General features: G+C 37.2%; 1 protein-coding gene across 2 annotated transcripts in view; it reads right to left on the bottom strand.

Annotated features, from left to right (window-relative positions):
• Window positions 1-389: 389 nt before the first annotated feature.
• Window positions 390-17,026, bottom strand: part of CENPI (centromere protein I) — a 58,194-nt gene continuing 41,557 nt past the window's right edge. For both annotated transcript variants that reach the window (XM_060292732.1, XM_030840533.2), the window contains exons 15-21: window positions 15,139-15,230; window positions 12,113-12,248; window positions 11,094-11,218; window positions 10,034-10,082; window positions 9,686-9,904; window positions 3,294-3,335; window positions 390-1,363 (exon numbers count right to left, since the gene is read on the bottom strand). In XM_060292732.1, the coding sequence (XP_060148715.1) occupies window positions 1,262-1,363; window positions 3,294-3,335; window positions 9,686-9,904; window positions 10,034-10,082; window positions 11,094-11,218; window positions 12,113-12,248; window positions 15,139-15,230 (765 nt within the window). In that variant the 3' untranslated portion in view covers window positions 390-1,261. The remainder of the gene's footprint in view (window positions 1,364-3,293; window positions 3,336-9,685; window positions 9,905-10,033; window positions 10,083-11,093; window positions 11,219-12,112; window positions 12,249-15,138; window positions 15,231-17,026) is intronic.

Here is a 17,026-nt window from a genome sequence, read left to right on the forward strand (position 1 = left end):
ATATGTATTAAATCAAAAATGAATGAAAAAAATGAATGAATAAATAGTATTTCTAGTTTGAACACCATCCAATAATATAGTTTAGGGTTCTGTTTTGCTTTAAAAGGAAAAAAAGAGCCACAATGTGCACTTAAAAATAAAAATAGGGCTTCCCTGGTGGCGCAGTGGTTGAGAGTCCACCTGCCGATGCAGGGGACAGGGGTTCGTGCCCCGGTCCGGGAAGATCCCACATGCTGCGGAGCGGCTGGGCCCATGAGCCATGGCTGCTGAGCCTGTGGGTCCAGGGCCTGTGCTCCACAACGGGAGAGGCTACAACAGTGAGAGGCCCGCGTACCACAAAAAAAATAAATAATAAATAAATAAATAATAAAATAAAAATAAATTCAGCTTGATTTCCTTCAAATGATATGAATTTTATTAAAAGAGGGACAGTTATTCAGTAGCGCTGAAGCAAAATTTTGTAGTCAATTTTCAGCAAGATACTCTAGCTATTATACAATTTTTTAAAAGCTTCAGAATTATTCCTGAAAATAGTTACAGTTAGTTAATTTGGACCTAAACACTAAAAAATGGGATATATACATACACATACATGTGCACACACACAAAATAGAGCAGTTTTGTGAAATCAAACTGGTATAAATAGGAATGTAGATTATCCCACAATCCTCTTCCCTTCCTTCTCTCATCAAACTGCTACCAGTGAAGGCCCAGAAATCTACCAACTACTTAGAGCCACCTTTTAGAGCTAGAAATGTATCCTCTTAACTTGGTGTTGGTGTGGTTGTTCACAATAAGAAAAATGGCAATATCCACAGAGGTTTTACAGAGGCAGCTGAGTATTTTGCATGAATATGTCTGTAGCTTAACTGCCACCATATATTATTTACCTGCTCTCTTCCATCAAAAATGCAGCTCATAGTCCACAAGAATGTGAAAAATCCCACCACATAACAGATATGTCTCTTTATGTATAATTTGGTGGAAGGCAGAGCCTGATGATGAAGTCATTTTTCACTAATGAGCTAAAGAATCTAGATCCTGAAAAATAAAATTAGCCACATTGAGGCTCTCCTGAGCCATGGATAGAAGGCAAGTCTAAGCACTCCCTGAGGATGGCAGTCTGTTGGTGAAATGAGTATGGAAGCTCAAGTTGAGCTACTTGACCTCTCCAGCAACAAGGAAGGAATTTAGTCCCATATGCTCAGTTTGTTTCTGTCAACAATCATTTAATGTTGATCAGGTGGTTTATGCTCTCTGCTCAGGGGACAGAAGAACGATGAATACTGCTTCTTATGAAAAGTTTCAAGCCTTGTAACCCCTCTGAAAATAAATAGTCCAAATACCAGTTCCATTTCTTCCCCTGCAGGCACAAAAAAGGGAAAATTATTTATCAAATATTCCGTTTGCTTATTCTCTACCTCCTCTTCTTTGCCTAGGATAAGTTCCCAGCACCCTGGATGCACATACCAAGAGTTAGCTCGAGTGGCCAGGTTCGTAACTGAAACTCAGTCACTAAGTAACAGTCAAACCAGAGAGTACCCGAATTTTAAGGGCTAAATATTCCTTTTATTATACTGGCAAAAAAATTCAGCTGTTCAACTCTATGACATAAATCACAGCAAGATCCTTTTTGACCCACCTCCTAGAGAAATGGAAATAAAAACAAAAATAAACAAATGGGACCTAATGAAACTTCAAAGCTTTTGTACAGCAAAGGAAACCATAAACAAGACCAAAAGACAACCCTCAGAAAGGGAGAAAATATTTGCAAATGAAGCAACTGACAAAGGATTAATCTCCAAAATTTACAAGCAGCTCATGCAGCTCAATAACAAAAAAACAGACAACCCAATCCAAAAATGGGCAGAAGACCTAAATAGACATTTCTCCAAAGAAGATATACAGACTGCCAACAAACACATGAAAGAATGCTCAACATCATTAATCATTAGAGAAATGCAAATCAAAACTACAATGAGATATCATCTCACACCAGTCAGAATGGCCATCATCAAAAAATCTAGAAACAATAAATGCTAGAGAGGGTGTGGAGAAAAGGGAACACTCTTGCACTGCTGGTGGGAATGTGAATTGGTACAGCCACTATGGAGAACAGTATGGAGGTTCCTTAAAAACTACAAATAGAACTACCATATGACCCAGCAATCCCACTACTGGGCATCTACCCTGAGAAAACCATAATTCAAAGAGTCATGTACCAAAATGTTCATTGCAGCTCTATTTACAATAGCCCAGAGATGGAAACAACCTAAGTGTCCATCATCGGATGAATGGATAAAGAAGATGTGGCACATATATACAATGGAATATTACTCAGCCATAAGAAGAAACGAAATTGAGCTATTATTTGTAATGAGGTGGATAGACCTAGAGTCTGTCATACAGAGTGAAGTAACTCAGAAAGAGAAAGACAAATACTGTATGATAACACATATATATGGAATTTAAGAAAAAAAATGTCATGAAGAACCTAGGAGTAAGACAGGAATAAAGACACAGACCTACTAGAGAATGGACTTGAGGATATGGGGAGGGGGAAGGGTAAGCTGTGACAAAGCGAGAGAGAGGCATGGACATATATACACTACCAAACGCAAGGTAGATAGCTAGTGGGAAGCAGCCGCATAGCACAGGGAGATCAGCTCCGTGCTTTGTGACCACCTGGAGGGGTGGGATAGGGAGGGTGGGAGGGAGGGAGATGCAAAAGGGAAGAGATATGGGAACATATGTATATGTATAACTGATTCACTTTGTTATAAAGCAGAAACTAACACACCATTGTAAAGCAATTATACTCCAATAAAAAAAAATTCAGCTGTTCAAATGAACAAGTACTGTGAAATGGAAATGGGTCATCATTCCTGCACTCTAGGAATTTAACATATAAAACAGACAACACAGACATTATTATATTACTTCCTATATTAAATATGTACACAGCAGAGTTTCTATATTGAGACAATTGTGCTTGGCTTTGTTAAATAAGACGCATTACAGTGACACTTTGACTATATGCAAGTGTATTATAAAATAAGATGATGCACAGACACAACAGCAAGAGTCAAACTATGAATAGTTTTATCTATGTAGAGGGTATGTGCCAACAAAGTCACATAAAAGTCACTGGAATTAATTCAGAAGGCAAACACTTCACTTTGACTTTGTCTAGGCATCAGACTTGGGATTTGGGAAAAAGTAAAGGTATAAATTCTTCTAATGAAATAAAGCTTTATGAAATCCCTGAACATGATGAAAATAAATTTACTTACCCGAATAGAGCTCAAATTTACTTTCCTTTCTTTTGGCCATTCCTTTCAAAACAAAAACAAAAACAAAAAAGAAAACGGAGAGAAATGGGGATGAAAATATTTGGTTAGCAAAAATTACCAGAAAATTAAGATGGCTCTTCACTATCTGATTCATTTGCTATGTTCTATTCCTACCAACACTCTTGGATTCCTTTTGAATAAGCACCCACTATAACCTTCCATATTTCTCCCTAGAAGCACAAACAGAAAAAAAAAATCACAGTGGATAAAGTGAGCACCATTTTGCTAATATTTGGCTTCATTTTTTAAAATTCTGTACTCAGCCACTGGGGTGGAGATGGAAGGTGGGCTTTTTCTGAGGAATATGAGTACCTGAATTGAGTTTTGACGGATGAGGATGAAGTCTGGTGAGGTAGTCTGGGTACCCAGTAGATTCTATGAATTTGTAATTCTTTATAATATCTCAGAGCTATGTGAGCTAGCTAGTTATTCCCCGGTTTTAACTATCACCTACTGTACTTCATTGAAGAGCCATCAATTCTAACAAATTTTTATGTATCACTAAGAAAAAACTCTGCCTGTTAAACTACACATAACACAATGCATTTTTAACACTTAGAAGTTTTTATTTTATAATGATTGAAAGAGTTTTAGATGTAGGCAGATTTTGATCATATATCATTTTTACAAACATGAAATGGTAAATATAAACAAAATTAAGTGATGAAAGTATTTCTAAAACTTCACATTCAGAGTCCAACTCTTCTGAATTACTTTTCTACTCAAGGGTTGTGGATATCTATGTTTTTTCACACAATATCATCCTCTGTGCCAGAGTATCGATTATGTAGCATTTCTTAAAGGGACTAATAAAGGCTATGGTGCTTGGGTCCCAACTGCATAAATCTAACCTACTTTTGGCCCTTGCTTCAAGGAAAGTCCATAACATGTATGGTTCACCACTTCCCTCCCTTCTTCCTCCAAGTCATTTGGTTTTGAGAGCTTAAAACAGTGCTCCAGCATCGTCTCCTATCTTTCCCCCATGCTGCTGACATCCAATCTGCAAGGTCTGATTCTGGCAACCTGCCTGCACACACTCAAAAACAGCAAATGACAACTATATCATGATTGCTGCCTGGCTGACATCAATCACAAGATGCATCTTGATCTCTGAGAAGTTATAAAAAGTGAAAAAAATGTGTGTTTTTGGAACTGATGAAGTATAGTCCATGCTGATGAATTCCATATTGATTCCTCTCATTCCAACCACTCTCTTGAGTTCTAAGCCCCTATTTCAAACTGCCTACTTACACTTCTTCTTGGATATCTAACAGGCATCTCAAACTTAAGTACGTCAAAACGAAACTTCATTCTCAACTTGTCCTCTGCAAAAAACAAAATAACCTATCCTGTTCTTCTATCAGTATTCCTCTTATTAATAAATGGAACCACCATCAACCCACTTGCTCGATTCAAAAAACTCAAAAGTCCTTTCCTTTTTCTCATTCCCACTTCTGATCAAGCCATCAGGCCCTGTCTACTCTATCTCTGCAGTATATCTCCAATCAGTCCACTTCTATGCATCTTCACTACCACCACTTGCATACAAATCACTATCAATCTATTTTGTCTACACCAAGAGCCTCCTAATTGGTGCCTCTGCTTCCACTCAGGCCTCCTCTTATAACTCTATCCTCCACCAAAAAGCCAAAGTGATCTCCACTAAATGTCAACTCAGACCATACTACAACCCTGCTTAAAAATATTTCACAAAAGACCCCGAATAGCCAAAGCAGTCTTGAGGGGAAAAAAGGGATCTAGAGGAATCAGACTCCCTGACTTCAGACTATACTATAAAGCTACAGTAAACAAGACAATATGGTACTGGCACAAAAACAAAAACATAGATCAATGGAACAAGATAGAAAGCCCAGAGTTAAACCCATGCACCTATGGTCAACTAATCTATGACAAAAGAGGCAAGGATATACAATGGAGAAAAGACAGTCTCTTCAATAAGTGGTGCTGGGAAAACTGGACAGCTACATGTAAAAGAATGAAATTAGAACACTCCCTAACACCATACACAAAAATAAACTCAAAATGGATTAAAGACCTAAATATAAGACAAGACACATAAAACTCTTAGAGGAAAACATAGGAAGAACACTCTTTGACATAAATCACAGTAAGATCTTTTTTGATCCACCTCCTAGAGTAATGGAAATAAAAACAAAAATAAACAAATGGGACCTAATGAAACTTCAAAGCTTTTGCACAGCAAAGGAAACCATAAACAAGACAGAAAGACAACCCTCAGAATGGGAGAAAATATTTGCAAATGAAGCAACTGACAAAGGATTAATCTCCAAAATATATAAATAGCTCATGCAGCTCAATATTAAAAAAACAAACAACCCAATCCTAAAATGTGCAGAAGACCTAAATAGACATTTCTCCAAAGAAGATATAGAGATAGCTAACAAACACATGAAAGAATGCTCAACATCATTAATCATTAGAGAAATGCAAATCAAAACTACAATCATCTCACACTGGTCAGAATGGCCATCATCAAAAAATCTAGAAACAATAAATGCTGGAGAGGGTGTGGAGAAAAGGGAACACTCTTGCACTGCTGGTGAGAATGTAAATTGATACAGCCACTATGGAGAACAGTATGGAGGTTCCTTAAAAAACTACAAATAGAACTACCATACGACTCAGCAAGCCCACTACTGGGCATATACCCTGAGAAAACCATAATTCAAAAAGAGTCATGTACCAAAATGTTCATTGCAGCTCTGTTTACAATAGCCAGGAGATGGAAGCAACCTAAGTGTCCATCATCGCATGAATGGATAAAGAAGATGTGGCACATGTATACAATGGAATATTACTCAGCCATAAAAAGAAACGAAATTGAGTTATTTGTGGTGAGGTGGATGGACCTAGATCTGTCATACAGAGTGAAGTAAGTCAGAAAGAGAGAAACAAACACCGTATGCTAACACATATATATGGAATCTAAGAAAAAAAAAAGGTCATTAAGAACCTAGGGGTAAGACGGGAATAAAGACACAGACCTACTAGAGAATGGACTTCAGGATGGCGGGGAGGGGTAAGCTGTGACGGGGTGGGAGAGTGGCATGGACATATATACACTACTGGGCGTGAGGTGGATAGCTGGTGGGAGGCAGCCATGTGGCGCAGGGAGATCAGCTCGGTGCTTTGTGACCTCCTGGGGGGGGTGGGATAGGGAAGGTGGGAGGGAGGGAGACACAGGAGGGAGGAGATATGGGAACGTATGTATATGTATGGCTGATTCACTTTGTTATAAAGCAGAAACTAACACACCATTGTGAAGCAATTATACTCCAATAAAGATGTTAAAAATAAATAAATTTTAAAAAAAAGAATTAAACAACAACCAAAAAAGAAATAAAAAGTATTATCAAAACAACAAGGTCCTACTGTATAGCACAGGAAACTATATTCAATATCTTGTAATAAACCATAATGGAAAAGACATTTTTATTTTAAAAAAGTTATCAAGAAATTACATAAAAGCCCATGACCAGATGGCTTCAGGGGTAAAATTTACCAAATATTTAAAGAAGAATTAATGCCAATCCTTCACAAACTCTTCCAAAGAACAGGAGAGAGAATACTTCCTAACTTATTTTTTGAGGCCAGAATTAACCTGAAACCAAAACCAGACAGACATCATGAGGAGAAACCAATATCCCTTATCTTCCACAATCTACTGAGAGACCAAATCTGCAGGAAATTATGCTAGGTGAAATAAGCCAAACACAGAAGGGCAAATACTATAAGATACCACTTATATGATGAATCTGAAATAATCAAACTCATAGAAGCAGAGAGTATACTGGTCATTGCCAGGGGCTGGGGGGAGAAGGAAATGAGGAGGCATTAAAAAAAAGCACAAGCGATAAAAGAAAAAAGTAATAAATAGAGTTCATCAAAACTTAAACTTTTGTGCTTCAAAAGATACCAACCAAAAAATGAAAAGACACCCCAAAGAATAGGGGAAAACTTTGCAAATCATATATCTGATAAGCAACTTGAATCTACAATATAGACATGAGTCTTATAAGCCATTAAGACAAATAACCTAATTTAAAAAGGGGCAAAGGGCTGTTGGTAGGAATGTAAATTGATACAGCCACTATGGAGGTTCCTTAAAATAGATAGTTCTAAAAACAGAACTACCATATGACCCAGAAATCCCCCTACTGGGCATATACCCTGAGAAAACCATAATTCAAAAAGAGACATGTACCACAATGTTCATTGCAGCACTATTTACAATAGCCAAGACATGGAAGCAACCTAAGTGTCCATTGACCAATGAATGGATAAAGAAGATGTGGCACATATATACAATGGAATATTACTCGGCCATAAAAAGAAACAAAATTGAGTTATTTGTAGTGAGGTGGATGGACCTAAAGGCTGTCATACAGAGTGAAGTAAGTCAGAAAGAGAAAAACAAATACCGTATGCTAACACATATATATGGAATCTAAAAAAAAAAATAGTTCTGAAGAACCTAGGGGCAGGACAGGAATAAAGACAGACATTGATTGACATGTATACACCGATGTGTATAAAATTGATGACTAATAATGACCTGCTGTATAAAAAAATAAATAAAATTCAAAAATTCAAAAAAAAGAAAAAAAATACGCAGACATAGAGAATGGACTTGAGGACATGGGGAAGGGGAAGGGTAAGCTGGGACAAAGTGAGAGAGTGGCATGGACATATATACACTACCAAATGTAAAATAGATAGCTAGTGGGAAGCAGCTGCATAGCACAGGGAGATCAGCTCAGTGTTTTGTGACCACCTAGAGGGGTGGGATAGGGAGGGTGGGAGGGAGACGCAAGAGGGAGGAGATATGGGGATGTATGTATGTGTATAGCTGATTCACTTTGTTACACAGCAGAAACTAACATGCCATTGTATAGCAGTTATACTCCAATAAACATGTTTAAAAAAAAAAAAGCAGATCCTGGATATCACCCCAGTTAGTAAATCAAAATGTCAGGCTGGAAGCAATCAAGGATGTATACTTTGGAAAAGCAGCCCGGGTACTTCTGCTGCTGAGTCAGGGTAGAATCCCTGCTCAAGCCCTATAATTCTGCTTAAATTCCTCAAACATAGCATGCTCTAACATAGGGGTCCACAAACCACATCCAGTCCAATGCCTGTTTTTGTAAATAAACTGTTATGGAACACAACTATGCCCGTTTATTTACTCATTGTCTGTAGCCACTTTCACGCTACAACAGCAAGGTTGAGTAATCTTAACAGAGACCATGTGGCCTGCAAAGCCTGAAATATTTACAGTCTGGCCGCACACAGAAAAAGTTTGCTGTCCCCTGTTCTAGCTTTACACTTTTCCTCAAATACTGCTCCTGTCTTGACAAGCTCATACTCATCCTTTAAAACTCCAATTAGCATCACTTCTGTAAAGCCTGAACTGGCTCTACAGAAGCCCCCCTGTATATTTTTTCATCATTCTCTGTACTTTCCCTATATTACTCATCATTCTTTATTGTAAGATGTCTGTTTAATGACTGCCTCCCTGACTAGATTCCAAGCTCTACAAGGGCAGTACTCAGATGTGTCTTGTTCACCACAGTGCCTGGTTCTTACATGAATATATTAAACATTTACTCAATGAATATCTCCCCCGTTCTATACACTTTTTCATTTTGTTAGATTTCTCAATGTTCCAGTCTGTTCAGGGAATTCTGAATCCAGATTCTAACAGTGTATTTGTAATCCCATCCTGTTGTGTCATCCACACATATGATATGCACACCATTTGAGTTCTGTGAGTCACTGATAATGTTGAAAATGACAAGGCTGGTGTAAAGTCCTGAGAAGACCTCCTTGCTTACATACTGATATCAACCCATTAAATCAGCAGTCTTTGGCTAAGACTCCAACTCTAATTATAACATCATCTAGCCTACATTTTCCATCTTGCCTAGAAGGATTTTACTAAAGCTTCAACTTCTCTGTACCCTTTTCTTACCTGGCACCACCTCTACGCAGGTAGAACTGAACTAATATTCACTAATTCTCACAATTGTATCTCTTCTCACTTCACCTAACTGTATTGCAGTAATGTTCACAAATTTGTCTCTGCCACAAGCCCAAGCTCTTTGTGGGTAGAAACTAATTACTTAATTTTGAATCCCCAGAGCCTAGCACAATGCCCAAAAGTTAGCTGATACTCAAAAAGTATGACTGAACACGTCTTGCAATTCAGACACGCTAAATTTATGGTGTTTCCTATTTCTGCCATCATAGTATTCCTATAGAAAATCTAAAAATCATTTAAATACTCTTACCTGTAGCAGAAAGAAAACAGCATAACCCAAAAGAGCAGGATGATGGACTAAATTTAAACTGTTTTTGTACTCTGCTACTGAAGCTTTTTCTAAGACTTTGGGGTCAATATATAATCCTTTCTGGAAGGGTTTGGATGTCCACAGGCAACCAACCGTGGCTGTCAAATAGTGATTAAATTCTTGATAGGTCTTGCTGCTGAAGCTGAACTCTGATTTTGTCTATTGGGAAAGAAAAAAAATTGTCATCATCACCTATTCTCCCTTTCCTTCTTATTCCCAACAGATCATATATCTCTACACTCAATTTTTAAACAATGGTGATTTAAAACAGAGATTCATCATCCATACCTTTTGTACCAACTCATTTTTCTTTGCAGCAGTCAAATTTTTACGATACCTAAAGACAGAGCAAAGAGAACTTTTACCATTAAATGCCTTTGATATGTAAACATAAACAAAAGTTTACATTTTAAATGTAAATATATGCACATACACAAATATCCAGCTGTCTATTTAAGTTTTTTTTTCCTTTTGTGGTACATTTTCCTCAAAGAATAAAAATTAATAGAGGCTCAAATATTGAGTTGTACATTTAGGATAAGTACTTGTAAATTTAAGATATGCATTTAAGATATGACTCTAAATTATACTTCAGTAAAAAAGGAAATGCTTTTAATGTTTCACTGTTAAAAATTAATAGAGGCTCAAAAGCAGTCACTGATACAAAACATATTACAAAACGTATTTTCCTAATGTGGAAAAAAAGGTGCAGTAGAAAGGATAAAGGGAAAACTTAGAGATGTAATCTTTTCTTGCCTGAGAACTATTCTAAGTAGCTTTTCAACATTTTAACCTTGGCATAGTCTTATAAGTTATGCCAAAAGGGTCTACACTTATGGGCTAAAAAGAGCAATTTCAGTCCATAAGTGAAAAAATTAGAAGAGATCAGAAATAATACTTACAGTTTCATATAATTGGTAATAGCTCCCCTTATCTCCCAGAAAATGTTCTTTTTACCAGAGAAGCTATGTAGACTTAAACCAGTTGTCAGTAAATGACTAATTATTCTTTGAGACACAGCAGTGAGAATTAACAATGCCGAGTGCAACGGTACCACTGCACAAAAGATCCTTAACTGTGAATCCTTTTAATCCATATCCCCTCACAGTGACATTTTAAAAACATAGTTAAAATAGTCCCATGTTGGAAGGTCATTCCCTAAAGAAAGCCATGTGTCCTTTTTCCAAAGGTCCTGGCAGAAAATGGATAACAATATTATTGTATTTTATATTTCACTGTATTATGTACAATAAACTTATTGTAGTATATTCATAAATTATTGTATAGCTGGAAAATGAAGATGGAATTATGATGTATTAATTCATAAAATGGTAAAAAGGCTTTGTACCTGTCCATAATGTAACAGAGCTGGTTCAGGATACTGGAATCCAGGCTGAGGAGTGCAGGATAGAAGACCCCAGGAGGAAACAACACCACCAATGGAAGGTTATAATTTATATATATGTCACACACCTTTTGGGAAGAATGACAACACCAGTATATAAATTATTCCTCAGAACTCCTCAACCAACTTCACTCAAAGAATCACCACTAGAGAATAAGCAATAATATAACATCAGGTTTGGGCCTGCCTGATTCATAAATAGAATACGTAGCCACAACCTGCTTAAAAATGTACCTCACCAAACAGCAACCTTACAAGAGAGGATTATTTCTGCAAGGTAGTTATTAAACTCTTTTATTTTTTTCTGGGGAGAGATCTTAGAGTTAGGGAGAAAGGGGAAGGGAGCATTTCTTTCTTCTTAAGTCCTATAAATACTGAATTATCATATTAGTTAGCTGTCAACCTGGAAAACAAAGGAGCATGCTTCCAAGCAAATATAACACAAGACAACTAAGTATCAATGAAGGGAAGAAGCCAGGAAAACTGAGATTAGTGGGTACTTCCTGGATAATAGTTCTGTCTAGGTTGAATACTATAAAACAATAGAAGAGGACCAGAATCATAGGTACTGGGAGAAATAAGGCAGTTGAAAGGTGAGGGGTGGAGAGCTAAAGAAATAAAAGGTATTTTTGTTTTTTTACCAGGGGTTGGAAATGTACAATGGATGAGAAAAAAGTGATACTAAAGACAGACTTCTGTCTAGGGCCAGCATTATTCAGGGGAACGTCTATTAAAGTGGTACCTGGACTTCAAAAAAAGCTTTTGCTTTTTCCCCTTTGTTTTATGCATGTTAACTATTCAGGCCAGAATACAATCATTAACTTCAAAATACATAGCTTATCTCAAGTATGCTAATAAGGTCATAGCCCAACTTAATAGTTGTGCATAAAATTTAAACAATAGACTAGTAAAGCAGACAGCCATCACAAAAATCAAAGTAGCGAAAATGGGATGTGTACTACCTTCTCATAGAAATCCAAAATAAAGTGCAGCAAGAAGGTACTGTTGTTTTCCAAGCGCATTGCAGTAGTGGACAGCCACCCTACATAGTGAATCAGTTTAGACACAGAATTCATGGATCCACCTAAAGTTGTCTCTCTGCAATAAGAAACCAAGATCCATATTAGCAAAACTCCTCACATTTTCCAAGCTAAAGCTGGATTAAATATACAGCAGAAAGTCGGTGGGAATTTCAGAAAACGATCAGTGCTCCAATGTATAATTCACATTTTTTTTAACTGCAGTGATTAATCATAAAACTATACAGCCCTCTAGGGAACCATTAAGATCAATTCATAGAACATCCCTGAGCAACCATTCTACTAGTAAATACCAGAGAAAGAAAGGATTAAGCTCCAGACTTTAGATAATATCACCAATGTGCAGGGACCATAGCAGTCAGCAAATTAGTTTCTAAGTACACAAATCCAAACCGAGTTTTGCCTAAATTCCTGAACTAAAATGCTGTTAAAAATATTTTCACTTTAATTTAACTGGAATTCAATTCTAAAACTGAATGAGTAAAATTTTTGGCATCTTTTATTCTAGTAAAAACCAGATCTAGATATTTATATTCTTCCCAAATCAGTGAACCATGTCTCTTTAAATTACACATGGGTATAACTGGTTCAATCCATCCATCTCCCCACCCCTCTCCTTCAATCCACTGTTGAGTGGATTAGGAAAAGACTGGGAAATGTGATTTCATAGCTTTAACCTCAGATCTAGGTAGCCAACAACAGTTATGCACAAGGAAAAAGGAATAGCATATATATAGTCTTAAAGCCTGAGATGATGATAACTCTACCATTACCCACCACCATGATGATTCTGTGCCAGAGCAAGCAGGGAAAGATTAAGAGACGGTTCAAATAGGTGGGCATACATACAGTCAGCCCATCACTTGCAAAACTGTACTTTATGATTTCTGGCAGCATCTGACAAATATGTCTGAAATAATTTGTACAATGATGATTGCTCAGGTAGCATCTTTGAAAGTGTTTCTCCACAGGACACTACTGGCATTTTGGATGACACAATTCACCATTCAGGACTGCCTCCTACTCCTCACCCACTACAGAACGTTTAGCACCTCTGGCTCCTACCTACTAAAAGATGCTAGCACCCTCTTCCCAGTCACTGTGCCAACCAAAAATGCCCCCTGGAGAGCCACTGCTGAGAATGGTTTCCCACCCTTCTCTCCTTGTGATCTACAACTACAATTTACTCCCTCTTTGCCAGTCATATGGCATATTGTCATACGATGGAGACATAGCATTACACTCATATCTCCAAGATAGAAAAATTATTGAGAACTTAACAGCTATATTATATAATGCCAAGTAGTATTATGACAAGCAAAGTTACCTACAATTATGTCCATTTATTTGTTTTAAGAATTTTAGAAAGCAGAGCCCCTTTGTAAATGCCCTCTCAAAATTTATGACACTAATTAAAAAGGATCCTAGGATTTTTATAAAGAAAATATATAAATTATAAAGCACCTGTATTAGGGTGCCTAAGACTTACATTGCAAATTGGCCAAAGATTATAAATGCAAACATACTATTCTTAATAGAATTGAGGTGTTTGAAGAGGTTAACTATTCAAACGGAATTTCTTTATGATAGTGGTTCACAAACTTTAGCTTGCACCAAAATTATGGAAGCATTTGTTAAAACACAGATTACTGGGCTCTACCTCCAGAGTTTACTTCAGTAGGTCTAGGGTAGTACCTGAGAATTTGTATCTCTACAGGACCCCCGGTGATGCTGATGCTGCTGGTTCAGGGACCACACTTTGAGAAGCACTGCTTTACAAGATACTTTCACTATGCACTAATGCTCCATTTCCTTCTAAAAGTGATCAGACATACACGATATATGGAAGCACTGCAATAATGAATATGAAGAATTAAAAAGTTTCCAGGCAACTCCCAAGAAGCTTCTATTCTCCTAACAAAGTAGGAGATAACTATAAGGAAAAGAACATATAGAAAAATAGATCTGGGCTAATCTAACTAAGCCAACCACCAGCTACTTGCAGTTGGAGCTAAGGGATCCTTATCTTATAAAGTAAGAATGTGACTGATAATACAGGGAATCTGAACATCCATTAGATATTTGAACATATTAACAACTATTAATTTTTAGGTGTTATACTGGTATCATTTTTCAACAGCTGAAATGATGTCTGGGTTTTGCTTAAAAAATATCTAGTACAAAGGAGGAGGAAAGTGAGGGGTGTTATAGATGAAAAAAAGTTAACCATGAGTTGATAACTGTTGAAGCCGGGTGATGCGTACATAAGGGTAACAATTGTACTATTTTCTCTACTTTTGAATATGTTTGTAATTTTCTATAATATAAAAAAAATTAATGTTAAAAAAGAATACAGGAGAAGCAAAAGACTCTAGGTAGAAAGAGTCAAAAAAAACCTGATCAGGCAGTTCCTTGAAATTCAGTCAGGCTTTTACTTTCACTTTGAGGTTTCACATTTAACAGTAATGAACATAATGGAAATTCAGGGCTCTTTTTTAATTACGAAGTGAAAATAAATTAACATATATAAGCAAAATACATCAGAGAAACATAAAAAAAAATCTGTACAGCAAAATTACAGATCTTCCTAGCCATCATCAAAATTGACTTCACATATAAGCAAGAATACATTTTATAAAATGAGCTAAACTGAATGGAAGTCAAAGTTGCAAGTTCTAACATCAGCTGGCCATTGTTTTGCTATATTAACTCTTGCAAGTGACTCAGAGGCTTGGGGGTTGCTTTCTGACTTATAGAATAAAACTTGAAGAATTAACTTTCCTCACAGGATTGTAGGGAAGAGTGAAAAGTAACAAAAAACATTTTTTTTAGAAAAGTACAATTAAGCATTTACATGAAGCAATTAGGTTTTATGCCACACTATTAAACTCCATATGCAAACAGTTTTGTAGAGATCAACTCTTAAGGAGGGTTGTAAGATAACTCACAGAGGACTGTTCACAGATTTCACGTGGATGTCCATAGAAAGCCACAACAGCCAATTCTGCAGTAGCTCTTTCAGACACTGAAGAACACTACACTGTGGACACAAAACCAAAAAAATCATCAGACATACCATAGTGCTGAGAACTAACAGACTAAACCAGAGGCCTAGAGGTGGAAGGGACTGTGGAGATAACCACATCCAATTCAGAACCCAATAGCTGCTTCTCCAACCTAATCGGTCACCAAGAGACAGATTAATGCAAGTACAAGTTTATTTTACCATTTTCTCTACAAGCCTGCCCCCATCTTATCAGTGAGGAACAGACTCTTGTTTCTTTAAATTATATTAATTCATAACATATATTACATCACCCACCCCTTATTATTTCCCCTCAGAGATCCTTTGAAGCTGCTACAGATAGGAGTTTCCCACCCTTTTCGCCTTGTGTCTACAACTGCAATTTACTCTTTTTGTTGGTCATAAAATTTATCTTCTGTGATTGTGGAAAACAAACAATCCTATAGTTTTTCCTTTGTCAGGCCTTGCCTTGATTTCCCAGGGACTCATTCACATACAAAAAATATAGTCTTGAAATAAGTGTGCCTGGAACACTTATAAGGATAAATCATAATATCTATAAATTTGAAAGCAATCCATACCATCCCAAAACCTAACACAGGAAACCTTTCTTAAATATCCTTAATAAATGATGGTCTAGATACTATTTATATTTGAGTATCTCCAGTGATAAAATGCTTACTGCTACCTCATAGCACAGTTCAATTAATATTTTTTTAGGGACTTCCCTGGTGGCGCAGTGCTTAAGAATCCACCTGCCAATGCAGGGGACACGGGTTCGATCCCTGGTCCAGGAAGATCCCACATGCTGCAGGGCAACTAAGCCCGTGCGCCACAACTATGGAGCCTGCGCTCTAGAGCCCGCGAACCACAACTACTGAGCCCACGTGCTGCAACTACTGAAGCCTGCACGCCTAGAGCCCATGCTCAACAAGAGAAGCCACTGCAATGAGAAGCCCGCGCACCACAATGAAGAGTAGCCCCAGCTCGCCGCAACTAGAGAAAGCCCATGTGCAGCAACGAAGACCCCAACACAGCCAAAAATAGATAAATACATAAATTAATTAAGAAACATATATTTTTTTAGAAAGTGACACCTCACATTCAGGTTATAAATATGTTCAATTTGAAAGCAACCTTGGAATCACCTAAAACAATCCTCTATTTTGGTATCAATTTAACACTTGAAAAGATATTCGATATTACTATGACATATTCAGAAAATCTCCACTCACCTACTCTACCCCATCCAGCCTCCACATTAAAGGAAGGCATGAGATTCTTACGTTTATGAGAAGGGGGCATGGGCTTAAAACAAAAATGGTTGAGAAGCACAGCTCTACACTCCTAAGTTATGGTCTCCAACTTCATCTGGGCTCTTAATGAAGCTCAATAATCCTTTTTACTATATTTCTCTTCAATTAGCTGTCTCTCGCTCCCATTCTTTTTAATGGCTAAGCACATAACACCATCTTGAAGCCCCCTACTCAATTCTGTCCTCTACAATGCACTTCCTATTTTGAGAAATTTAACATTTTTAGGCACAAGTATTTCAATTTCTTGCTCTTTTTTCAAACTGTACAAATGTATCTATATGTCCACCTATCTCTACATCCTCATCCCCAATCTTAGAGAATAAGTAGTACCTCCCAACCTCTTACCAACCATTCAATCAAAGTCCTCTACCTAGTCTTAAAACAATACCTTCATGCTTTTTCTGAAACCCTGCCACTGTCAATTATCCCTCATCTTTCCCCCATTTTCAACCTCTCTCTCTTCTCATCTGGCTCCTTGCATCCTATCTATAAACA

The sequence above is a fragment of the Globicephala melas genome, chromosome X, assembly GCF_963455315.2.
Source record: "Globicephala melas chromosome X, mGloMel1.2, whole genome shotgun sequence".
NCBI lineage: Eukaryota > Metazoa > Chordata > Mammalia > Artiodactyla > Delphinidae > Globicephala > Globicephala melas.